This window comes from Triturus cristatus, chromosome 4_1, assembly GCF_964204655.1.
Source record: "Triturus cristatus chromosome 4_1, aTriCri1.1, whole genome shotgun sequence".
Classification (NCBI taxonomy): Eukaryota; Metazoa; Chordata; class Amphibia; order Caudata; family Salamandridae; genus Triturus; species Triturus cristatus.
The window spans coordinates 225,603,316-225,629,925 of NC_140585.1; the positions used below are offsets into that span (position 1 = coordinate 225,603,316).

General features: G+C 44.9%; 1 protein-coding gene across 3 annotated transcripts in view; it reads left to right on the top strand.

Moving 5' to 3' along the window:
• Positions 1-26,610, top strand: part of LOC146854144 (uncharacterized) — a 198,969-nt gene that overhangs the window by 139,882 nt on the left and 32,477 nt on the right. For 2 of the 3 annotated variants that reach the window (XM_085651917.1, XM_085651918.1), the window contains exons 12-17: positions 260-326; positions 7,273-7,367; positions 8,252-8,380; positions 14,733-14,847; positions 17,049-17,186; positions 19,792-19,961. In XM_085651917.1, coding sequence (XP_085508043.1) covers positions 260-326; positions 7,273-7,367; positions 8,252-8,380; positions 14,733-14,847; positions 17,049-17,186; positions 19,792-19,961 — 714 coding nt within the window. The remainder of the gene's footprint in view (positions 1-259; positions 327-7,272; positions 7,368-8,251; positions 8,381-14,732; positions 14,848-17,048; positions 17,187-19,791; positions 19,962-26,610) is intronic. The other variant, XM_085651919.1, reaches the window with a different exon arrangement.

Below are 26,610 nucleotides of genomic sequence, written 5' to 3' on the forward strand. Positions count from 1 at the left end.
GGCAGGGTAAGGCCTCTACTGTGGCACGTAAGTATTATCAGCACAACCAGCTTTCAGTTAACATGTAACTTCTGACTTTGCAAAAAGTCCCCACAGAAACACAAAATGGGGGCTGGTAGACAAAATGGCTGAAAGCGGAGGCTAAGTTAACAGAATACATTTTTTACCCTTTAACAATTTCTTTTTGGCTCAGCTTTTTCCCTTTCGATGATGAATGGCTAAAATAACAATTTCTGTGTTTTTTGTGTCAATCGACCAGTTTGGTGGGCAGACAAATCCTGGAAGAGTTTACCAAACCTTCGGAGGAGTTGGTAGAAACTTGGCAGGTATGTATTCGTAGAGTCTGTACATATAAGCTTAACTGTGGCCCTTCCAGGCACCAAGAGCCTCGCTTTGTGATAGCAGACCAAGCTCTATGCAATAATGAGGATGAACAATTATGGCACTGATGATCAGTGTGTGACCTATGACAAAATGATGCAACAGCAGTCTTGGTAAATTAAAAACAGAAAGTCAACTTTGTATTCTCATCCGTGCATATCAGATAAAAAGAGCAGCCAGTATTGCTAATATGGCATCCAGAATGCTTTATTTAAAAAACCATCAAGATTTTTCATTTAATTCCATTCGAGCTGCTAAAGATAGTAGTCATTGCTTGGATCCTTTCTCGTATTGACTATTGTAATGGATTGTATTTAAATTTACAAAAGGGATTGTCGAGCAAATTACAAACTCTGCTTAACTCAGCTGCCAAAATGTTGTTAAACCTCTCTAAATTGCATTGAGGAACTTAAGTGGTACACCAGGAGTCTGGCGGTCCCCTCTCACAAGCTTGTTTCAAAGGCAGATGGTAGATTCATCAGAGGCGCTGCCTTGCACTGGAACACTCTGCCTCACAGCGTAAAAACTGCCTCAACTCTTTGGACTTGTAGGAAATCCCTAAAGAATTAATCAGGGCCAACCTCCGCGTCATAGGTAGCGCCAAGACACCTCCAGGCATATGAGCGCTTTATAAAACTCCAAATAAAATCTATGAGATAAAGATGATGGACAAGATGCAGCTGGAACTGAAAAAGGATAAAGTCCAATTGTTGCGATCCCACTTTTGACGTTGGAAAAGTTCTAGTAAGTTCTACTCCACTGAAAAGTGTATTTCAAATTGTACTGTAACTGGCAAGTAAATGGCATCACCTCCCTGGATGTTTCCAGAGAGAACCAGTTTGTGGCAGGCTTGTTGGCTGTCAACTAAGTGACCCAGACACCTCTAACGTGGAGTTGGCTGGCCACATGCCCGTGGTTAGTCCTGGTGAACTGGTTGATGGACCTCGCATCAGGAGTGTGGAAAGCACGGAGGAACAAAATCCCTTTAATGGAGAGGCGCCCATTTCTATGCAGCACCAAAGCGGAGTATAAATACCTTTTCCTTGCAGTAAACGTGTTCCTGAGGAACAGAAGACCCAACCGGAGTTTGTCCATGATGCGACTGGAGAGATAAACCATGTTAGTTCTGACTGGAGCTTGAATTCACTTTTGTCTTCCTGGGTCAAAGTGTGCTGGACTCATGGCCTGGCGTGGTGGTTACTCCTTGTAATTAGTACACGTGTTTAAATCCTAGAAGGCTGCACTGATTCTTGTCCTGGTCGGTATTATCATTGCTGTGTGCGGGTTGGTGCCTGATTCATCAAGGTCAAATCCCCAGATTGAGTCCTTGATGGGAGTGTATACACCAATCACCAACTTTAATGATTCTGTATTGCGTGACTGTTCTGTGCACAAGAGAACTAGAAGTAAGGACCATGCCAACACTTCTTCGCCAACGATCAACAATACGTGGATTCAGAGTCTTGGGAACTGAAAGGAAGGTTTGCTGCACCCGGCCCACCTCTTCCATGAAGTGGGAAGGCTGCTTATGACTTGACTGTCTCTGCCATTGGCTCTTCAAAGCTAGAAATCCTGGCATTCCAGGGCAGGGAAGGACTCAAACATTACCAAAGATTCTGGTTGTATGTCTCTGTATATTTCTTTGGTCAGTCCGAGACAGATGCAGTCTGTCCTGTGGAGCTCTTTAACAGAGGAGAAGTATATTGTAGACTCCCAAGAACGTCTACATCAAGAGGCCCAACGTAGGGTTTGGTGCAGGAGAGAGAACCAGGCATTGGGTAATGTCGCACTGCCTGGTTGCACAGCTGGGCTGCCTCTGCACTGTAGGATGGGATCGGAGGAGACACACATTTATGGTAAAGAAAGACGAGTGGACTCTGCGTGATTGTTGGACCATCTTGAAGGCCAAGAGACAGAAGTTTTTCATTTATTTTGATTTTAAAATGGAAGCCTAAAGATCCAGTTGAGGCAGCGCAGAATCTGGGGATCAAACCTGTGCGTGATTTCGTTCTCCAATCTAGTGGCAACACGACGCAAGTTGGGCAGTGTGATGGCGACATAGGCTTTCATAAACCCTTCTCCAGTGCAAGGATCTCCGGAAGCCCCTACGTGATGGATGATTTGTTGCGAAGACTACTCCGCACCACCACTTATGACCACAAGAGGGCACTAGATGATGGAAACAAACGACCTTGGCAAGTGGGAAAGTGAGGCGAAGACCCCCTGGAAATCCTTTCAGCGGCTTTGAAATGTAGTACAAAACTAGCTTAAATGAATCACTGATCTCAGGTTAACCGAGAGGAACCCACGTGACTGACCCTAACGACTGTCTCCCGCTCAGGATCACCCAATGACCAGTCAGGGGTTAGAGACTAAGGCATGTCCTGTAGGCCAGAAACCAGCCACAACCTTGGCATAGCTGGCAAGTTTTGGGATGGCTTATGTGTGACATGACATTCCCATGTGTGCAGTGTGTTTATGTGCGACATTTCAAGGCTTATGAGTGAAACTTTTCTGCGAGTGAACTGCACTCTTTTGTTACTGGGGATGGTTTAAAGGGGACTTGAAAGAGCTGCCACAGCCTGAAACCATGAAACCGGTGATGCAAATAGTGGTCTGTTAGACTTGATCCTGTGAACCACGGAGGATTCATAAGTTATACCTGGGAGCCGTCCCTGCTGCTACGAAGTCTCTCCAATAGTCCTCCCCTCCTTGCCACTCGCTCCTTTCATTCCTTTTTGTTTTTCTCTCCCCCTCTGCCTCTTGTTCACACTCCTCGTTTCATTCTTTACTCCCCTTGAGCTTGATGGACTGTTTGCATATGATCGCTAGACGTGGGCCAGCATTCTAGCTGCACAGACTGGTTGCTCCAGACGTGCTCCATTGCTTGGGGAGTCCCCAGGACCTTGCTGGTTCTCACCTGAAGCATCTTTTCTCTGATCGCACGGGTTGCAGTTGCCAATGCTTGTTGGTCTCAAATCCGGACACTGACCCCCCAGCACTCAACATCCTGCGGTCTTTGGTTGTCATCGACGTCTCCTGGTCCCGTGGCTGCAGAGTCAAGCATCGCATCCTCTCACCTGAAGCACCCAACATCGGTGGGCATTCGTCTATCATGCCCCTGGTCACTCTGAAGTGACCCAGACTCTATCCCCTCTACTTTCAGGTTCTTCTCATCTCAGATCCAGGCTTGGATCCCACCGGACACTTCATCTTCCCAGCAGTAGCACTTTTTTACATCACGCCATTAATAAAAGACAAAGGTTTCCGACATCACTTGACCCCTATGCACCCTGCTCCTCTGGGATAGGTAACACGGGTATCTCAGTACTCTCAAGGGTGCTGGCCTTAGAACCTTCTATGTTCCAAGGGGTTTGCTTAAAGTCCTCTCCGAAGTGTCCCTAAACTCTAAAATTCCAACCACGACTTTCCCATAGAGTTGTACGGAGCTCGTGCCTGTGTTCACACACTGCACCCGTCCACCGTGGGTCCCGTGTGTCACTACTTTGAGTGGTTCCTTGGGGTCCCAGCGATTCTACGTGCTCTAGGCACTGTCTAGTTAAGTCGTGGTTGTTACAAGCAGCTTTACATTTCTTCGAGACTTAGCCTGAAGGCTGCTCTCCATAGCTACCACTAGGATAGTTTTCAATAAAGGTTTTCTTTAACCTAATCATCAATAAGGGTTGTTTGGACTGGTACAAGGTGCCCACTTTAATTAGTGGACCGCATATACCAGGTCAACTTCTCACAGTCCTCTACTGGCCGTTCTAACTCCAGTGGACAGAGCAGGGTCATGTCGGTCCCTGGTGGTTCCGACTATCTGATTTCCTCTATGGCTGGTACAACTGCTCTGGCGTTACAGAAAGGGACTGGAAACCCAGAGAGAAATTGTCTCTCTTTAAAGGCTCCCCTTCCGGCGTCAACACTCACCTGGTGTGACGTCACCTGCAACTGCTCCATTAGTGAAACGTGGGCACACCACATGTTTTTCACACTAGCGCCCATGCTTACTCCAAAGCTACAGTTCGTGCAAAAACCGGACTCATCTGTGCCAGGGCACAAAAACACAGCCCGATAGGGACCCGTTTCGATGCCCCCTTTAAAAAAAATAAAGCCGGTGTGCCACACTGGCAGGACCTGGCCCACTTAAAGCCATGCGCCCAGCATATTTTACAATTCTCCTTTGCAGGATGAGCGGACACTAGCCGAAAAATCGAGATATGTATTTGAAATGTAGTGTTGGATCGCCGGTACAGTCCTCTGAAAACCTGGACTGTCCAAACGTTTGGTCACCTTAAGATTGAGGCAGAGGCGCAACTAGCGCCAAATTTCGGGGGTTATAAAGCAAACGTAAGTTTGAATACCAGCCCCTCACAGCACCTGGGGGGGCAAGGATAGCACATGTGTCTGATTTCCTTTTTTGAGTCTGGGTTAGCTTCTTCTGCCACCCCAAGAATACTTTTTTATACGAAATGGGGCCAAAAGGTGAATTTTACAACACAAATTTGAAAATATGCTGGTTGAGATGCCATAGGTTTTCGGGTGAACGCTGAAGAGAAACTTGTGAAATATTCTGCTTCGGGGGTTCAGAATATTACACCACGGTATTTGCCGGATTTAGCAATGCATGGATGTGTCATTATGAAAACCGCCCCCAGAGGGCTGCTATCAGGCAGAATGGCCTGAGAATGCCACCCCCCCATTCAGTCCTGCAGGAAGCCATTGTCCTTCAGCCTATCCTGGCCTTCCTTGTCCCATGTTGCAAATCCAGCATTGTTGATGAGTAATAGAGGGTGAAGGTTCCCAATGTATGATGTTACAACTCCTACATTTACAACGCATGTCTTTACAACACAGTTTTTACATCGCAACATCATTTACAATGCATTATTTTACATTGCATGCCATTACATCGCATTTTCCGAAACTACCTTTACAACGCATTCCATTAAATCGCATTATACCTTTACAATGCATACCATTATAATGCGTACCATTACATCGCATTTAAGGTAAGTGTTGGATAGTATAGGGGTAATAATTACTATTCTAACTCCAGTGAGAGCAACAGTAGGGTAAGTGTTGGATAGTGTAAGGGTACTATGCGTTGTAATGGTATGGATTGTAATGACTTGCAATGTAATGCCTGTGTTGTAATGAGATGAGTTGTTGTGACATGCGATGTAATGGCTGCATTGTAATGACATGCGATGTAAAGGATGTTGCGATGTAATGACTGCGTTGTAAAGGTAGTGCGATGTAATGACTGAGTTGTAAAGGTCGTTTACCGAAGCTTCCACCATATTGGGTCCTGCAGCGAAGGCTGGGAGGCAACTTGCCAGGATGTATGGCCCCTATCCGCTGCCAGAATTGGTCACATTTGTGCATGATTTGTGAACAGCACTATTTGGTTTGGTGATACTGACACATTTGATATATTGTTATTAAAACTGAAATACTCCAGTAACGAGTGCTGTATTTACGACTCTTAATTATCATCAGCCAGCAGTCGGAGGCCGCTGTTTATTGGAGGGCTCTGGCCAGTGTTCACAAATGCCTCTGAGGACAGTAGGGGCTGTACACTCCAAGTCACTCTCCTAACTTTTCGAACCGGAAGTGAAACACATTTTCCACATTGTTTTCAATATTCCCAACACAGGTATGACCCACAATGCTTCTCATTGTGTCAAATTCAAATTGATCGTATACTATGTCTTGTCTGGCAGTTCCAAAGGAAACCGAGAAAAGACTCAAAGAAAGGGCAGACCGATAAAAGAATAGAAATATGGGAGGCCAAAGAAAAGGAGAAGATACCACATGGGCCCTATCAAAAGAAGTTTTCCTTACCCCTGCACAGGGGTTGACACAGTGTTATCATGTGTACCCTCACCACGAGAGACCCAAAATGCATGCTGACACCATACTGGTGGGGAGGGGGGCTGTCCTAGCTCAAGCAGTGCTGGTTTTATTGATTTGCACTGTGCCCCTCACTGACACTCTCCCTAAACGTGTGCTGTGCAGCCACAAGGTAACTACCCTGAGTTTGCTAATACTGTGTAAGTGGCCTCACGCACTGCTTTAGTGAGAACTACACCATTAACCTAATAAAATCCGTGAGGTGAACTACAGCTCATTTGTCGAAACTCTACGTATTCATGCACATCATGAGACATGCAGAAAAAAAGTTTGTGTGGTTTGTGCAGTACCATGGATCCAAATCTTGCAGTCCATCTTACAGTAATGACCAACTTTGATGATCACTTAATATTGATATGTGCATAGCGTCACATGCACAGTGTACCTTTGTTTGTCATTACCTATAGTTTAGGGTGTGCAGGTAAGCTGTCCAGCCTTGGAGGGTCATTTGTCCCCCAAAAGAATCCTGTGCAGTGCCTTGGTAGATGATTCTCGGGCCAGGAAACTTATGAATTCATGTTCTGTTTCTTTAATCTCTGGGTACTTCCCTACACTCACTGGTGGTCTTTGGACCCTGCGCCACATCTAATAAGTGCACAGGGACCTGCACAGCTCTGTAGAGTATCTCTCCTTTAGCATACATGGTGTCCTGGTGAAGGCCTTCAGTACATTATTTTGTGCTCCAACATGTGTCCCTTCTGGAAGAGGTCCGCTCCTCCTCTGAGTTTGTACCTAATCTGTGCAGAACCTGTCCTAGTGTTGTTTAACCCCCATAAAACCAGGAGTAATATCTGTATTTCACACCCCCTGGGATGCGTTGCCAATGACAATAATTCCATCTGGGTTCTCTAAAGAAAATCATGTTTTGGCCCCATCAATGGTATGTTTGTGCAGTGTGAACTCTGCTAGAAGAAAGAGTTACCTACAAAAGTCATTGGCCTCTCCAAACGGACTCTGACATTTCTGCCTTTTCAGATGCTCTGAGCCGGCTTGGAACCGCCCCTCTCTTCATCTCCGCTGTGGGCAGCGATAGGCTCTCGGAGTCGGTCCTACGCTACTGTGGTCATATGGTATGTCACCTCCTGCCGTCTTTGGGATCAGTCACTTCAATGAACTGTAGGTACACTCTCCTCTCTTGCTCTCCCACTCCTCTAGCGCTCCTCTAAACTACACTCCTCTGAAAAGTACTTTACCCCTATTTCCAATACTGGATTTCATGTCCTCTGCTCTCCACCCTTCTCTCTGCCTCAGCCTTACTTCTTCTGCAGTTCTAGTGTCCTCTTCATACTCTGTGGGAGATGGATGAGGAGTTCCAGAGGGGAGTCGAAGTGTGGAGTGGAAGGATCCTGAACTCTGTGGATAGGAAGTATCTGAAGAGAAGATGTCATAAAACACATTGGACTTTGGAGTTGTGCAGGAGATGCTTGATGAAGGCTAAATGACAATGGCTGGATCAGCGGAATGAAAATGTGATGGGACATAGAGGGACTTTTCACAAAGGGTGGCGGGGGAAGGGGCATCCAAGGGTGTAGCAGCCTTGGTAAGGGGTTTAGTATGCGGTGAGTAGTTTTATCAGATGCTCATGGAAATGTTATATATAATGGGATATATATGGATGGCACTGGGCATGTGAGGGTAAAAGTAATAATAGTCAGAGGCGTCTAGCGGATGCCATTGGCACCAGCAAACAATTTTCAGAAATGTGCACACATTTCCAAGAGAGGAAACTATCACAAGTATATGTGTCGGGAGGAGGAAAGAAAAAGCCAGTTGGCTCTGTGAGCTTGTGGCATGGCAAACGGAGTATAAACATAGGATGCAAGTTATATGAAAGGCGCTTTGGTGGTCACTGGACCCGTGACTAGGAAACAAATGGGGAATGAGCTAATGAAGCGAGAGATCCTTGCAGAAGCACTAGGTGGGTCCAGGTATCTGACTCGTATTTCCATTGCAGGATCAGCGGGGCATCAGTCGGCTCCATGGGCACAGCACGGCCACCTACTGCGCCTTCATCAGTGACCGAGGCGAGCTGAGTCTGGGGATAGGAGACTTCGACATACACCAGCAAATAACTGAGCGCCATGTGAGTACTCTGCCCCTTCCACCAGCATTCAGACAGGGGAGTCTGATGTGAGGCTGGAATGATTCATGGATACCAGAGGGCAACTTGTACCATGTTTCCCAAATGTTTTGGAACAAGTGTGCAGAGGAGTCGGAGCTATAGGACGATGAGGGCAACAGTTACAGAATCTGACACTTCTCTGGTCACCCAAACCCCGTCAGATTCCATCAGAGTGGCCCTTAACCCAGGACCATCCTTGTTCTCAATATTACTTCTCACCGCTAAAGTATTCTTGACCCAAAACCCTGTCTAGTCCGAAAACCTTTAGCCATCATTGCCCAAGTGGCTACGAGTCAGATTTAGAGATTGGCGGACGGGGGCTCTGTCACAAACATGACAGATATCCCATCCACCTTATTACAAGTGCATTATGTTCAAATGCATTTATAATAAGTTGGGCAGAAAATCCTGTAACAGATGAACATGTCCGCCAAATCATGCCCTATGCCTTTACCCCTGTCCTAGAAGATTTATGCCCCCAAATAATGTTAGTGTCCTTTGCTTCTTCTGCTCTTTTTTTCCGTCTACCCGTTCATCTTCCTTTTTCTTTTCCTTACTTCCTTTATTCATCCCTCCTTTCCTTTTTACTTCTTTTCTTCTTTAGTACATTCCTCCTGCCTGTCTTGTTTCATTTGTTTGTACCCTTGCCTCTCTTCCCTCTTACCTGTCTTGTTTCCTTGCTTATTGCTTTCTTCCTCCTTTTTATTATTTCTTTCTAGATTTCTTCGATTCTTTCTTCTTTTTGTTTCATTTTTTTCCTTCCTTCTTTCTCTTTTCTTATTACGACCACGCTTCTATACCTCCTTTCCCCTGGTCCTCCCTCCCTTTATTCCTTTTGATTTCCCTTTCCTTCCTCTCCGTCTTTCCTCCCTCCAGCTGCCATTCTTTCTCTCTTCCTGACCTCCTTTCACACTTACTTCCCTCTTTTCTCCTGCCTTCTTGCTTTCCTTTTTTGTTTTCCACCTTCTCTTTTTTTCCTACCTACCTTCCTCTTGCATTTTTTGTTCTTCTACCCTCCTTCTTTCATTTGTATTCCTGCCTGACTCCCTCCTTCCTTTCTTACTCTGTTTTTTCATGATTTCCTTACTCCTTGCCACCTTTTTCGACAGCCTGTCTCTTTCCTCCTCATCCCATTACTTCCTTTCTTCCTCCTTTCCTTCACACCTGTCTTCTTTTCTCCTGTTTGGTGTCTCACATCTTACTTCTTTGCATTCTGTCCCCTCACTCCATTTTCTTCTTCCTGCTTTTCCTCCTTTCTTCCTCTCTTTTTCCTCCCATCCTTGCTACGATTCCACAACTACTTTTATCACGTGTAGACACCTCAGCTCTTGCATCTGGTGAACATGAATTTCCCTGATGGGTTTAATAAGCTGATGGACTCTTTCCACTCCTTTCCTAAGCACCTGTTGACAAACAAGGTTGAGTGACGCGATGGGGAAAGAGTGGCAGGTGCCTAATCGGTGCATCCCACAGGCATCGTGGAGGGCTGAGGTCACCCTACTCCTTCGACTTCAAAGTAAACGGGAACAAAGGCACTCCTGATCAGTTAATCCTTAAAAGATGTTCGCATCACAACCAAACAAAAAGACGCTTGTGAAAGACAGGCGGAAACTCTGAGGATGGAAAATGTGAGTGGGGATATTTCCTTCATGGAGATCCAGGAGGGACGCGAGTTTGGGAGCGCGGCCTGCACGTGGTGAAGGGTGGAGGTATCGGCAGGGTTGGTCATGAGCATTGAAGGACCATCAAAACCAATAAAGCCCAATATCTCTGGAGAAGAGGGTCAGCAATCAACAGTGTTTATCCTAGATTATTTTCATTGGAAGAATTTGTTTTTAGGTAATGTTGCATGCGTAACAAGTGATTGGTTGGAACACCAGCTGCTGAAGTTCCTTGAAACATGGCGGCTGAATAGGACCCACAAAAGTGACATATATAACCCTAAATGAGCCTATAAAAATGAATGAAAGGAAATTAAAGATGATTTCAAAGACAATTGGCTCCCTGAAAGAGGAATCTAGCACCATGGGTAAGTGACAAAAGCAGGGTTTGATCCACACCGGTTACTAGGGGCCCAGGTGAAGTCATTTGGGGATATCTATACATGTCCTGCCATATCCAGTCAGGATCCGTACTTCATCCTCTCGTGTTGGCCAACAAGAGAAGACGGTGGTTTTATTGTACATCCTATCTGGTAGATCTGTCTTACCTGTTGTTCAAGATCCCTCACACTTTCATGTAGGGTAAATAGAATTCAATGAATTGTCCCCGAGGCAGGGGAGTTTAAGTTGGGAATCGTATTTTTATCCTACGCGCTGTATGGGTTTATCAGAGGTTGGACTAGACTAAGGCTGATGCCCCACCACCCCAATTCACAAAGGCTTCTGGAAACCTTAGTCCAGCACAAACCACTGATGACACCTATGGCGCTCTAATTAAACCACGGCATGTATGCGTGATCCAGCACAGACCGCGGCACCAAGTATAGCCAAGAGAAGTACAATGTGTTGGTCTGTTATCCATAATGTTACTCGCTGACAATGGATCTGTGAATAAAGGTCCATGAGTGCTCGCTGGTATTAGGGGGGCACCTGATTCCGAAGCAGGAGCTATATCCAGAAGGGAAACCATTGTACACACCTAGGATTGAATCCTGTCTGATGTCCCTGAATGATGCTTGACGGAGTATAGACTGTGACATTTCTTAATTCATGAAGAATGCCTTAAAGTCTATATGGCCATGAACGCTATCAAGAAAGCCACGTGGGACGTTTCCCCTCATAGTCCTTATAGAGAGCAGTGCGTCTCTTCTTTATCATTAAGATTAACTTTTATTTAAGTATTACATTTCCAAAGCAAGAAACTTAACACAAATGCATCAGAAGCTTTACACTCAACTGAAAAGTAAATGACAAAAGCGAAAACTTCATTCAAAAGCAACACAACACAGTCCATGTCCTCTTCTTTCAAAATGTTTTGGGGAATCTAGGCATAATGTCGAAGTCCTGCTGGTAAACCTGGCATCTGCCTGGAAGGCCTCTGTCTGGCTCCCACCAGGAAGGGGTATACGGAGTCTACTCCTTGGGGTCTGCGATCTCCTTAAGTCAAAGGTCTTCGGTGCTGATCTGTGCCATTGACACCTTGACTCATTGGGTAAAAATCAACGGGCTACTGCCATTTCCGCTGCTCTCTCATTAATATTTTAGCATCTGTACCTTGTCTTTCATGAGCCATTTTTGTGGTCTCCAGATCATTCCACTCCTGCTTCTCTATTAACATTTCTTGCCCATCCTTACTTGCTGTCAAGGTGTTTGGTAATCTTGTGTTTCCCCCGGTAGAGCCCACATTCTGCCACTGGTTTGACCTCATAGCACTGTCTGCAGTCGCGTGACTCTTGAGGTGGTTCGAAGTTACCATGGCTGACCCAAGTCTTGCTCAGCTTAAGCCGATCTCTTACAAGTGTGGTGTTCTGGTCATAGTGTATGATAAGTGGCTGTGTCTTATCCATGGAGATGGTTGATCATGGTGTGCACAGGTTCATGTCGGGTGGCCGTTCTAAGTGTGCAAGCATCTTCTAGGTTGATAGTCATTTCCATGGAGGATGGAGACGTTTCTTGGATTCCTTGGTGGAAAATGCATTGAGTACAGGGACATATGTTGTATGTCTGAGCTGTGTTGGGTGTATTTCTATGCGTTCTGTCTACTGTGTTCTGTTGAAACTAAGTGTGTGGCATATATTGGTTGGAAGTGATGTTGTGAGTCTGATGAATGTTGTGAGTCTGATGCCGATATCTGTGCGTTGTTGGATGTATGTGAGGTGTTCTGCCTAATGTGATATGTTGGAAGTTTGTATGTGTTGTTTCTTAGTGTTTCACACCTTTCTGAGCGAAGCGCTAGCCGACTAAGGGCTGGTATGGGCTGTATTGGATGCATGATGTTGTAAATGTGAATATGCCTATAATGTTTTATAGAGGGGGCGTCCAACATTGGTTCACTCCGGTGTCTAGCTTTGTGGTGGTGTCCATCAAGACCTTTTGGTTCGATCAGGTGCTTAGATGTGCACACCCTGGTGCCTGCTCTGAAGTGGTGTGGATCCGACTGCTTGGTACTATTCGAGGCTGTAGTTTGGTTTGCAGCCCTTGGTGCTTGCTTTGAAGTAGTGTGGATCAGATCCATTGGTGTGGTTTGGTTTTCACCCACTGTGTCATTCTTTGATCAGGTTGTTTGGTTCTGTCACTGAGGTTTTTAATTCTTTGTGGCATGCTTGGAAGAGAAGTGTTGTGGATCAGGCTGCCTGGTACTATTAGGGGCTGCAGTTGTGTGTGCGCCCCTTGGTGCTTGCTTTGAAGTGGTGTGGATTAGGCTGCCTGGTACTATTAGGGGCTGCAGTTGTGTGTGCGCCCCTTGGTGCTTGCTTTGAAGTGGTGCGGATCAGGCTGCTTGGTACTATTGGAAGCTGTAGTTGTGTGTGCTCCTTGCTGCTTGCTTTGAAGTAGTGTGAATTAGATCTCTTTGTGTGGTTTGGTTTGCAACCACCATGGCATTCTTTGAGGTGGTGTTGGTCAGGTTGCTTGGTTCTGTCACTGAGGTCTGTTATCCCATGTGACATGCTTGGAAGTGAAGCGGTGTGGATCAGGTTCCGTGGTACTGTTTGAGCTTTAGCATTGGACTCTCAGAACCACCGGTTTCTTCTGCGATGAAACGTTCAATCACTCAAAGTTTGTAGCCAGCCACCCAGAGCACCGATACTTACAATTCAAAAGGCGCAGCGCTTGTCACCTGAAACATCCTTTTACTTGTTCAGATGTGTTGGGCTAGCACTTCACCTGTGGTCTGCTTAGCAGGCACCCTTGGCTGCCAACAGTTTTGGCCAAAGTGACTCAATATCCTGTTTAAAAATCTCACTCCAGTGGACCTGTACCGGCAGCTTGTGGATTTGGTATTTGATGGTGGCAGTGGGAAACAGAGCCACAAAGCATGTGGTTGGGCAGTTGTAGTGGAGTCTCCCATATATTCTGTGATTGGCTGTCTGTTGAAGATTGTAAAAACTGTTTTTCATAGTATAATCTGAATGGCTGACTGCATTGCTATATTATGCCTAATTACGACATAATATGTGGACAACAAGATTCACCAATAGCTACCTCTAATGTGTCTCGGTGTGCTCACTCTTCTCAGTTACTTGTAACATGATTGGCTGGATTTAGTGTGTTCCATTATCTAACTATAGTGGGATTAGCTGGCACCAAGGTCTTAAATTATTCACTTTAAATGTGTTTTAACTGATGGCATTATGATAAACTACCTACTTGCAATGTGATTGGCTGGCTACAGTTAACAGTTACATCTTACCTTGCATGATTTGCTAGCAGTAGACATTACCGGCAAATCACACAGTCTAGAGGTAAGTGCCCGCTCAATCACATTAGGTAACCATATTCGGTAACTGGCTGGCTGCAGTAGATTTGTGATGTCCTTGTTTCACCTGACTGCGGTAGGCACTCATACATGCATCGCCTGTACTTTTGCGATATGTCTTGTGCGATTTGTTGGCTGCATGTTTCCATCGTCTAGTTATAATGTTACTGGCTAGTTGCATCCAGGGTTGTGTAATTAACTTGCCATAGTGGCTTTTTTGAGTCTTGCCTTGTTCATTTGCGCGCTGCGTTGGCCTCTAAGACCGCTTTGTCGGTAACTGGCAGCTTGAAATTGGCTAAGTGCTGTATTTTGTGTCTCACTGCAGTGGGTTCTAAGAATGTGATGTTCGTTGGTTGGTGGCTTAAGAGCAGGGCCACTGGAATTATGCCGCAGGAGAGGGCCACATTATGCGGCAGGGTTGTGTAAATTATGTGGCAAGAAAAGGCTAATTATGTGGCATAAGGTGTCACATTTTGTAACAGAATTACGTCCTTATTTTGTAATTTCTACACTTCACTGCCTGGGCATTGGTTGCACATCATTAATAACACCTAAATATAGCAATAAGCAACAGAAAGGTGACCAATCCAGCTTTGCAAAGGGCGTTCTACTGAGCGGCAACACGCATCGCTACATTTTTAGTAACTTTTGAGCTAGAAACAAATTGTTTTGATGTTAAAATCTGCGGATGATGTGGCAGACGATGGATTATGTGGCCAACGCAACATATCTATAATTATGTAAAAATGGCCGCACAACCACATGATTCCAGTGGCCCTGGTTAAGAGGTATCTGCCCTTCAAGTGTCCTGGTAATGGCAGGTTGGTCCAGGCCCTGTCTGTGTGATTCATCGGTCTTGCCATGCTTGACGTCACTATTGTGTGTCTTTCTGTAGCTGTCTGGGTTCGAGGAGCAGATCCGCTCTGCAGCCCTGCTGTGCATTGATGGCAACGTGCCAGTGAGCGCCATACGGTATGCATGTGGCATCGCCAAGCAGTGCCGCGTGCCAGGTGAGTACACCTTCTGGAGGGCAGCTCCGGCCTGTCCGGACACCAAAGAGGCCTATCATTGAGAGCCAAAATGAGCTGCTGGACAGCAAACCCCTGCTGTTTTCTCTCTGCTGGTGTTTTACCACAATGCACACTCTTCCTGATCTTTCCTTTTATTGTCTTTATTTCAAGTGCCGTTTTCAGGGTGTCTTCCTTCTTTCTTTTATTTCCCCATGCCTTCCTATATCTTCACTTGCGGTCTTATACTTCCCTCTCTTCTTACTTTCCCCCATGTCTTTTCCTGCCAGTCTTGTCACCTGTCATTTATGTTTCACCCAAACTTCTAGCGCCCCCCTAGTTTTTTGCTTTCCCAACACTTTCTTACATTTCTCTTTTTCATCTTGTGTCCCATCCACCGCTTGTCCCTTCTTTTAATTGCCCATTTCCTTCCTTGCATTTCTCGTTCACTGCATTCCCTCTGCCTCTTTCTCTTATGGTTTCCCTGTCTCCTTACATTTTCGCCTTCTTACATTTCCCTGTCTTCTTGTTTTCCCTAATTGCTTTTCACATTTCCCACAACTTTCTTAGGGTTCCCCCCTAACTCCTTGCTTTCTTCCTTATCACAACTCCCCATAACTTGTTGTTTCACCTGCCTTGTAATTTTCTTGAATTTTCTCCTTTCTTTCTTGCATTTACTTTCCCCGCTTTGCTGCTCACCATGGTGACTCTGATGAGGCCCCACATCCGCTCCAGTTTTAACGTGCATCTCATCCAAACCTGGTAGCTACACTCACGCATCAAACACTACCTGGCCCTATTAAAGTGCAATGAAACGGAGACATCCTATCTTGGACAGCACCAGCCTACAAAGAAATCTTTAGATGGTCCACATGGCCTGCTGAGAAAATCCACCTCTCAGTCCCCGAATAGCTCCCGTCTGGTGGAAGAACAGGGCCCTCTATACATGTTAATTTACGCCTCTTTGGGGTGTGCAAGCTGGTGGTGTGATCAAATCGCAAATAAAATTCAGAAGCGACATAGGGAAAAAAATCCAAAGTACATAAAACTGTAACATAAGAAAGGGACAGGAACATGTGAGTAATACAAATGAATGAAGAGAAAAGGGTTAAGTACAGGAAAAAATACTTTAAGAGAAGCAGATATAGGGATAATTCTTACAACAACAAAGAAGAAGAATTGAAACGAAGTAATGAATGTGATATTAATGAAAAATATCAAAAACAGGATACAGAAATGAATTACTCTGTATTTAAAACTCCGATGATTAGTTAATAGAACTTTACGAAGTATTTTATCCGCAGTTTTTTTTCTAGATTTCACACTTCATGAAGGTTGCCAATTTCCCCTTATTTTCTCTGCCTATGTAAACGTTTTTTGTCTCTTCATAGCCGCATTGTTTATACACTCGTAGAATCCAGCAAGACTATTTGCGACCCTAGGAGCAGAGTTTCCGCTCCTTACAGTGGTGACTTAATTCTGTGCTGAAAATCGGGTGACGCTTTTCTAGGCAAACCAGCTTTGTAAAAGAAAAAATCTCTAAATGCTTCTGAACGGGTTTTCAGCCTTAATCGATATATGTAACCTAAATTATTGCAAAAGTCACAATTTTCAGACGGATGTTCGGAAGTGAAAAAACTTATGCAAACAGTTTGTTTCGTAAATCTTTACGAAAAAAAAACGTATTACCCATATTAGAACATTTGAATGTTGGTAGCTCAATTGAAGACAATGAAGTGGCCCTGGGCTAATAATGACTGTATAAGCCTCATGCTCCAATATTCCAATGTTTGTCTTTTTGTTTGTTTCTTTTTAATTTAGAACATTCTTCCCTCAGTGAGTGGAATGTTTAAAAAAAAAAAAAAAAAAAATAGCCTTATAGCCCATCTGCCTCAGGCTATACCAGTTATTAAAGGCCCTGTCCCTCGTTATAGGCCTATGCCTATGTCTTGGACCTATAACTGGGGTTCAAGGCCTTTAACAACTGACGTAGCCATTGGCAGCGGACTGTGAGGCTATACTAAATTGATGCCATTCTCCAGGTTCCAGGTCCACATGCAGTCACTTGGTTCTAACGTCCTTAACAGAGTTCAGAAGCGTGGGTCCTTGTTATACCACCTCTTCAAAACTGTCTTGACATAAAAAATCTTCCATTGACCTGTGCCTATAATTCACCTGTAAACTTTGTAAATGTTTTTTTGAAGTATGTTACGAGCCAACCGATGAGGGCAAAGCCTCAAAACCGTTTTTGTCGGACACCTGGAAAGCGCTGACTTACACCTCGCCCAACCTCTTGGAGCTCAGAGCTATAAACCAGAGTCTTGGAAAGGCCGTACCACAAGGTCAGCTCCTGCAAATATTATTTGCATATCGTTTGTATGTGTTTTGTGTGATGGTCATGTGTCCACTGCATGTAAGTCATAGGTCTACTTTGTTACTGCATGACATTACATGTTCATTACACATATACTGTATGTTTTATTGAGTTAATTTTACTTTTTAGCCCCTTTTCAGAAGAGACATCCTTGGGCAGGGCTGGAGTGGGTACACTATCGCTTTAAGAAAAATTAAACTTGATGCAAGAGCAGACACAACCAAACTTGGACTGCTCCCACACAGATACTGAAGCGCGGCCCTTTTTAGGTCTAGCTGGAGCCAGTGCATGCGCTGCTCTGCGCGACATTTAGTTAGTGGATTTTTAAAGTGCTACCAGAGGCTTTTCCTGGCCTCAAGCTTGCGCTCACGAGCGTGTGCAACCGCCATGTGGCTTTCATGGCTCATTAAGCCTTGCTCTCCCTTGGCCAAGGTCTCGCCACTCCTGCACTCAACTTCTGCTTCCACATTTATACGTTTAGACTATTGTTTCACGTGCACAGGTATTTTCAAGTACAAAAATTGTTGCGTCAATTCATTTTATGGTCGTTTTTTGTATCTGGCTCCAACTTTTGCATCATGCAATGGGGAATTATGTGGCCCTCTGCGTATTATCTTTTTTTTTTGCTGATTTATATAGCGCAAACTCGACCCGAAGGTATTGGAGCGCTTTACATGAGCACCAGTTACATTACACAATGACACATTTGTTTTTGCACACTGTCACCTTTACACAATTTCCTGCAAGTACTACCTGGATAAAATTTCACATGGCAAAACCTCGAGAGTTTGCGTTGAATTTCACACCTTACCGCAGGACCAAACACGAAGCTCTAACGTTTGTTGGTTTACGTATGCCCCTGGTTTTCCTCGCCTATTGTACTCGTGTGCGGGGTCTTTTTTGTAGCACAAATCTAGGTGCACAAGAATAATTCTTTGTTTTTATACAGTGCTTACATCTGCAGTTTTTATAGTTGCATTACCACCACCTGCCTTAAAGGTAGTACTTTTATCAACCCAGGCAAGATTAAATGGCACTTTGGCCCTGCATCACATGCGAAAATGTACTTCGCAAAGCATGTTACAAACACTAACTTGATACATTTGATTTTTTGTTCTTACTATCAACTGCCAATTATGGGCGACATCTGTGCGTGTGGTAATTCAGCGAGAGTCGCTGCTGGGGTGAAGCACCCTGATGTCATGTTAAGATATATATGAATGAAGTAATTCAGTATTTAGTTATGCAGCACAATATCCTTGGTGCAACAACATCAACTGTTGTATGGCTAAACACTTATAAGGTCCCAAAAGTGAGACCTATTGGCTATGCCAATGCTTGTTGGGACTTGCCACGTGCATGCACGTACACATTCTCTTACATGCTGAAGCTGATGAGCGAGAAGGATTCTGCTACACACATAAAACCCATCTTGGCTAAAATAAACTATCACAAAAATCTCTTACCTACATTTACTGTGCATAGTACATGAAAGAGTAGTGGCAGTATAACTGCAAGCCCCATAGCCCACCGCCAACAACTCCCAACTTATCATTCAAGATCCTGCCCTTGCGGCACTAGAGAGACCCCCACCATCAAGAGGTCTGGGACTTCCTCCACATCGCAGAGACTGGTACCCCCTGCCTTGTGACGTATAAGAATATTCACTAGGTCTAACCATGTTTACTACCAGGCCCATCTCCATGCTCTCCGTGTATTTATAGGGAGTTTCACCTCCTTTCTGTCAGATGAGATCTCATACAAGTGGAGACCTCTTGATCCTAAAGTCTTCCACTCACCTTTAACACTTCCGTAGGCTTCATCCTTTCCCAGGTTTTGATTAACCTCTACGTAGAGTCAGGAAGATGGTGTAGACTTAAGTGACTCAAGTCTTGCCAGATTAAATCTTTGATGCCCTCCAAATGTTTAAATTCAGCCATATAAAAAATTCAGCATGCTTTTACCTTATTCCGGCATGTTTTGTCATATTGCCACCCTCTTTATGTCTGTGGATGTGTGTCAGGAATTCGTGATCTACTTCTATCCCAATTTTGCGGGAAACAGATTACAAGTGGGCCACTTAGTGATTGGCTGATACAATTTTGCATTCGTATCTTGGGTTTCCAGAATACCATATGTATGAAACCTGTATCACAAAGACTACACTCCTGAATGGACGCCATAGAAGTGCTTTAGAAATATCTCTATGCTTGGTCTGTGAGGCTTCATGCCATGTAATTGCCCTACCAACCGGGGCCTATAGATGATAGGGAAACTGACCACCATTGCAGATCCTGTGTCATAAAATGATTGCAGGGTGTGCCTCTAGTTTACCACTTTTCCTGGTCATAAAATGCTTTGCAACAACAATGGCCACTGCAGGCCTTCTATGGATGCCCTCGTAATACATTCAGCATAGATCAGAGATCCCCATACACAATACAGTGGTCAAGGTTTATAAATTTGCGCATGCTGTCTCATTCTGCTACATTTGTAAAGTTGGCGGTGGTTACTTTCTGCTTGCAAAGTTCTTGAAGTTCACCAGAGACATGCATTTTCTATAATCTGCCCAGATTTGCCCACCAGTCTGGATGGTATCCTTGAAGCTGCTGTGACTCTCTCTCGCCCCCTGCTGGAGCATCTGCACTGTGTGGTGGTCACACTTGGTGTTCATGGTGTCCTTTTGTGTGGACGGAAGAGCGATGGCCAGACAGTGTCGCTTCGCCCTGGTTTTCGAGAGCAGGTAGGTGGAAGAAGCCCATTTAATGCCCACTGCATGTGAATAATTGACTCTTTGAGTTAAAGTTGCCTTTCCACATTGTCATATGAATAACTTGCAAGTCATATTGTCTAGAAGACAGCTTAAGTACTCTTTTCCAATCTAATTGGTGTTATGTCTCTTTACTTGTTTTGTACAACAAGTCCACGCATGTTCTTGGTTGACTACGTCTGGTCCAACATGAGCCAGAATTTGACAGGACTTATGCTCAGGTGATGTACATTTTGCGCGACAATTAATCGCTTCTTCTCCCTGGCACATCATCTTCATTGACTTCCAGATTTGACTCTCATCACTTACTCCTCTCCGAACTAGCTCCTAAGAATTGTAAAAATTGTAATTGGCTTAGCTTGTGTAAACACACCTTTTGCCACAAACCCTTCCCAATTACCATATCACTTAGTTTTATCATAATATTACTCACTTATCAATGTTTTAGTTTCTTAGCTAGTCCTCAACTTTTTTTTTTTAATTTTTCAGCCCATCAGCTTTTTGCCTGGCTGTTAAAGCCGATCTGTATTCAATATCTGCGTAGGTCATCTCGAAATAATGTTTTCCACGTCTTTAGATGTGGAGTTCTGCAATGAACTCACAAATGTCCCTAAACACATCTTCCAAAGACAGTCTTTCATAGCCACCTGTACACATGTTCACCAACCACTTATTCCTTTTCACCAAACCATATCCCTAAGATTGCAAAAAACTGCCTTCTTGAGAACAATGACTTTTTTTTTAAAGGCTACAAATAATGTACAACGTACCCATGTCCTGTACTGCTACTTCAGTTGGAAGAACTGGTCTGATTAAGCATCCTTCATAAACGTAACTTAGTAGAAGTAAACAACTTCAGAGACCATACGCTTCAAGAACTTCGCTCAGGCCTTGCTTCAGACCTATACTCCTTGCTTTGCGCGGCTTTGTACACACTTTTGTGACTTGCGACAAAAAGCAAAGGACATACAATTTCCTACAACTTTCTACACCTCAAATTCACCTCTATATTCAAAATATGGCCCCTTTTCACATCCTTGTTCAAGTTTTAATAATCGTTCTACTCATCAAAAAAGTGAAAAGAGTGAAAAATGTGTCAGGAGCGACATAAATGGAAAAGCATTGAATTGATAATCAGAACAACGACCACTGACCCTGTTTACCAGGCAGGTCGCTCCCCTCACCGCCACGCAGCCCCCTGTGTGACCGCTGACCACTGCTGTGACCTTACTGCCTGCGTTCGAGTGCCAGTATCCTCCTTCTCTTTCTGTTCCCACGAGTGAGTGCCTGTATTCGCCTGCATTGTACCTGCATTGTACCTGTGTCATTTGTTGCCTGGATATTGTTCCCCTCACCTTTTTGCCCAGACTGTGATCCCTTTTCTCTTCTGTTCCCCTGCTCACCGCGTCTCCCCCTCGCCGCCCGTTTCCTGCCGCCGCGTCCTGTAGCTCCGCCCCCCTCACACCCCATTGGCCACCCCGCTCCCACCTCCCAGCTGCTCCTCCCTCCCTCTCCCACTCATATGGAGGCCGCGCAGCGGGCGCGCTGCTAGCGCGCCGAAGGCGCGCCTAAGGCAAGCCCGTCTGCGCCCGTCCGCGCCTGGCCCGCGCCCAGCGCCAGACCCCCTGGCCCCCGCAGATGCCAGCCCACCCGCCAGACCTACAACGCCGCCACTCTCATCGCACTCAACACCGGCTGGATCTCCGGCTGCTGCAGAGCCACCCCAAGACGCACCCACGGACCCTTCACCTGCCAATCCTGCAAGTTCTCCTGCATCCGGACCCGTACCGCACCCGCCAAGCCAAGCACCAGCAGCACCCACCTGAAGTGCATTCTGCTCAACACCCGCTCCGTCCACAGACACGCCGTGGAACTCTGGAACCTGCTCGACACCACATCCCCAGACGTCGCCTTCCTCACGGAAACATGGATGAACGCCTCCTCAGCGCCCGACATCGCCATCGCCATCCCGGACGGATACAAGATCACCCGGAGGGACCGCACCAACCAGACAGGAGGAGGCATCGCCATCGTCCACAAGAACACCATCCGCATCACGACCAACTCCGACGACACCCTCACAGCCGCCAAACATCTTCATTTCCAGATTCACACCGACCCCAATGAGGAAATATGAATTTTATGATCAGTTGTGTCCCCTATCTTAGACCCCAACGGCTCCATGTACATGCTACAAGTACATGTATGTTCCCTCCAGTTCCAGCTATGAAGACGCAAATACATGTGCGTCCAACGTCAACATGTCCTCTTCCAGATCCGCCATGAATGGGTCGGATATTCCGTTCCTAAGTATGATTGGCCACCGACTTTATATGGTACACTTTTCACGTTTTACAGTTCAGGCGAGTAGGCCCTGAATCCTGTCATCAAGTCTTTTCCTGCCTTCTGCTTCTGAAAGCTCCAGCCTGAGTCTGCATCTGTATCCATGAACTTTGTCCTACTCCCTGCGCGGCTAACGGTGCCTGACTCGGCCTGTTGCCTGCCAAAAACTGTATTTCACCTTCAAGTTATCTGTTCCGCTCCTCATCCAATGCATTCCTGTCTAGTAGTTTAGGTAAACATCCTTCCAGCTACAGAGCAAAGGGCCCGGCCTTACTGTCTCCATGCAAGTAATTCATAGCCCCTGTTACCATGGAAGATTCATGCCCCCTCGCATCTCATGTAGACACATAGACGCTTGTACACGCACTAACAGTCAGTATAGAATAGATTTTGCCCGAGAGACCTTTCCTTTTGGATAATACAGTTCCTTAAACACAAGATATTAGATATGATTTGGGATTAGGTTGACCTGACCTCCCAGACTTCTGTCTCCTCACGTAGGGCTAAATGTCACGTTCCTTTCACCCTCTAGTTACACGTCAATTACACGTCATACGGCTGCGCGCGCATCTCTGCCAAGTATTTCTGCTGACACTGCAGGATTCTCTTATGGATCCACCCACTTGTGACATCATGTTTAATGACGTTTCTAGTATACACCTACTATTACGCCTCTTTTCATTACGTATGTGTATTCTTATCTGTATTATCAGCTGTTACGCCTCCTGCATCTGTCCTAATGTAATGCTTTTCATATAAATATCTTTACCTGTCAATAATGTATTGCCTATCCTTCCTGAACCTTCGTGGTGATGGAATTTGATTGCCTGGTTCGAACCATAATTCCTTTGTAAGGAATAAAGACTTTCAGAACCTCTAATACCACGGATTCTGCCTCTTATTTTACTGAGTTATTCTTATTGTATTTTACCGCATCAAAAATAGTACAGGTAATTAAAATATTTACCACATAAATTGGCGCCCGAACAGGGACACTTACCCATCTCACGCGCCGGAGGTGCGTTGCAGGCCCGGTCTCCTGCCACAGCCGGACGGACAACTACGCGTACCCACAGGATTTCCTGTATCTCCCTCCGGCCAAGCGAGGGTGACTGAGGCTGCGATCAACACCCAGACGAGGCGGTGAGAAGTGCGAAGTATCCCGACCAGAGCCTAGCTGAGAGAGCAAGATCCGAGGTATACAGAGGCCCACCAGGTTCCGAAGTCCCGAGTCGAGTCGAGTCCAGTCCGGTCCAGTCCAGTTCAGTTCCGAGGCCTTCCGTTCCGTGCTACCCGGTGAGTACCGTTGCCGGGGAGGCATTTAGACGTGCACATAGTTTGTGCCGGTCAAGACGGGTTTGGGTACACAGACCCGGTCTGCACTGTTTCAGCAGTGTATCTGTACTGTTTAGCAGTATATCTAGTATGTCTTGTATATAATTCAGTATTATCTAGTATTAGTATTATGTCAGTAACTAGTTTTCTTCTAAATTATCATTGTTCGTCAAATGTTAAATGTTAAATGTTTTAATAAGTTTTAAAAATTGTGGTATGAATGGTTGTTCATTATTTTGTTTATTGTATTAATTGAGTTCAAAATCAAGTAGCAAGGTTTAAAGATGCCGCTCTTTTCAAAATTAAGACAGATCAAAACTAGAAAAGGGGTACTCGAAGAAGCTGTTCCCATTCCACCTAGGGACACTCCAGGGTACTTTATGTACCATAAACATGGCCTGGATGCCGTATTATATCTTGATTTATGGGTGGACTACACCAAGGATTTAGCAGAGAGTCAGAGATGGCCCGCTGCTGGGACATGGGATGCAGATTGCATCATGAGAGTAGAAGAAGAATTATGGAAAAAGAAAGCCAGACAGTCACAGAAAGATGCCATTGAATTATGGCGTAAAGAATCGCATAGACGCGTAGAAAAAGCGTTCAGAAAAGAAGAGAAAAGTAGGGAGAATTCGGACAAAGCCCGAGAAAATATATTAATTGAGGAAGGTACCCGAGTAAAAGCAGAACAAGTAGATAGACAAAGAAACACTCTTATGAATGGTATGTATCCTCTGCTGGCCGAGGGTTTACCTAAGGCCACACCGGTAATACCGAAAGATCTGCCACCTCCATTACTCCCGATAAAAGCACATCCCAAGACCGCAAAAGATATTTTCCTTTCTTCCTATTTAGACGATGTAGCTCCCGAATATGTTAATGTTCCACCACACGCACTGCCTGTCGATGGTGCTCAACGCCAAGATCATCCGCCCCCACCTCCGCAACAACAAACTCCTACGCACATTCCAATAGGCCCATCTGTTTCTACCGCTTTTCCTGCATCTGCAGTTTCTACCTTACATCCAACAAATCCTTTCGTGCCCAGCACCTCAGACGGTGCTACAGGAGGTACTACAGAAATTTTTGCCACGCCACCGCGAGGAAATAAATTATCTCTCAGAGATTTAGCATACCAACGTACACCCCAACTAGCAACTTCCGACATGTTCAAGGAACAGCTAGTGGATTGTAGATATGATCCAGTGCCCGGTAAAAATGACAGAATGCTGCTGTCATCACTACGTATACGACGAGCTTCAATATATTTAACGACGCTACCAGGAATGATGGCACATCTAGACAATATATATCACTTTGTCCAATCAGGGCGAGGCCCTGAAAGTATTGACGAAGCCATGGAATATCAGAAAGTGGATATACAGAGACAACTGTTACGTTTCTTCATAAACTGCGTAATCAGAAACAGAGATCGGCCTGGGGTAGATAAGGATGAAATGCAAGTACTTACCAGATGGGGCCAGAATATATCAGAAGGGAAACATGATAAACAGACGTGTATAGTAGTTATGTGCCGAAAGATCCGCAAAGAAGTAGAACGGATGCATGAAGAAAGATTAGAGGCAGACAAAACTGAATCAGAGGGAGAGGAGGAGGAAGAATCAGAAATGCCCACAGGACAATTAGAAACGATGGCTTATGTAGGTAAGGGAAGATCTTTTAATAATACCAGATGCTTTAATGATCCAATACGTCCGATACGTCCAGAATGTAACCGAAATTTTCAAGCCCCTATGTTAAATACAAGGTCTCCTGAACACCTATTCCAAGCTGCTGATAAATTACTCCGAGACCGAAGGGGGTATCATATGCTCGATTCCATGGATGAACAAGAATTAGCCAGGTCAGCAGTACAATGGGCTGATAGTCCTGGAAAATACAGTGATGATGCGCTAGCACATACGTTTTTGAATCTTAATCCGGACGAACAGCGATTAGCTAGTATATACATGATCCAACATCTCCTTATATTATATAAAAGCCAACACTCCGATCCTGGTCCCCTACCTGACATATTGATAGAATTACTCACGAATAAATGGAGAGGTTCAGGCACTGATCTAATTAAAGAAATTCTAGAATATCGGAACCAGTACATTGTCTTCGTATGCCCGGAACATGTTTCAGTTCCCATCAAGGAAAGAAAAACGTATTACATAGACAGACAGAATCCCTTGCGCGAAGTGCACCCAATTAAAGGTGATGACAATAATTTTAAACGTGTGTTTGTGTACACGCCCATAACTAAAATTGAATTATTAGAAATGAAGAAAGTAGTACCTAGCCATGACAAAGACCCAGCAGGTTTCCACCGTGAGATAAAGGACATGTTACTCATGGGAGAGTATACCTACCCTGACATTATGAAAATATTAAAAGTATTAATGCCTGCCGGTATTTACGAGAAACTCAAAGAAAAGGAATGGGAGGTGGGAGACCAAAAGATAGATTGGACAGCATTAGAAAACGAAGAAAAGGCCCGAGCTGCAGGTTCAGGGCTTGGGGAAAAGACTACAGCATTACCAGGATTACTAGTGCAAGTACTGCCACGTTTATTAACTACGAAAAAGGAAGATTGGGGTGCAATTTCAGCCTGTAAACAAAAACAAGATGAAGACACTAGTGATTTTTATTCTCGATTTGAAAAATGTTTTGGTATTAATAGTGGTATAAAAGCAAATAGCGAGTCGTATCCACATCTGTTTGTGACAAAATTAGTTGAAAATTCCCTGCCCCAAGTTAAGAATAGAGTATTGAAATTCGAGAGTACCTGGCAAGGTAACACCCCGTCACAGATGTTACAAATGTTACAATATCACCACAATAGAATTAGAGAGGAACAAGAACATGAACAAAGACGTATGAAAGACACGAAAATGAAAATGCTCGTTGCCCAGTCAGTTCCAGCTGACGGCCATAAAAA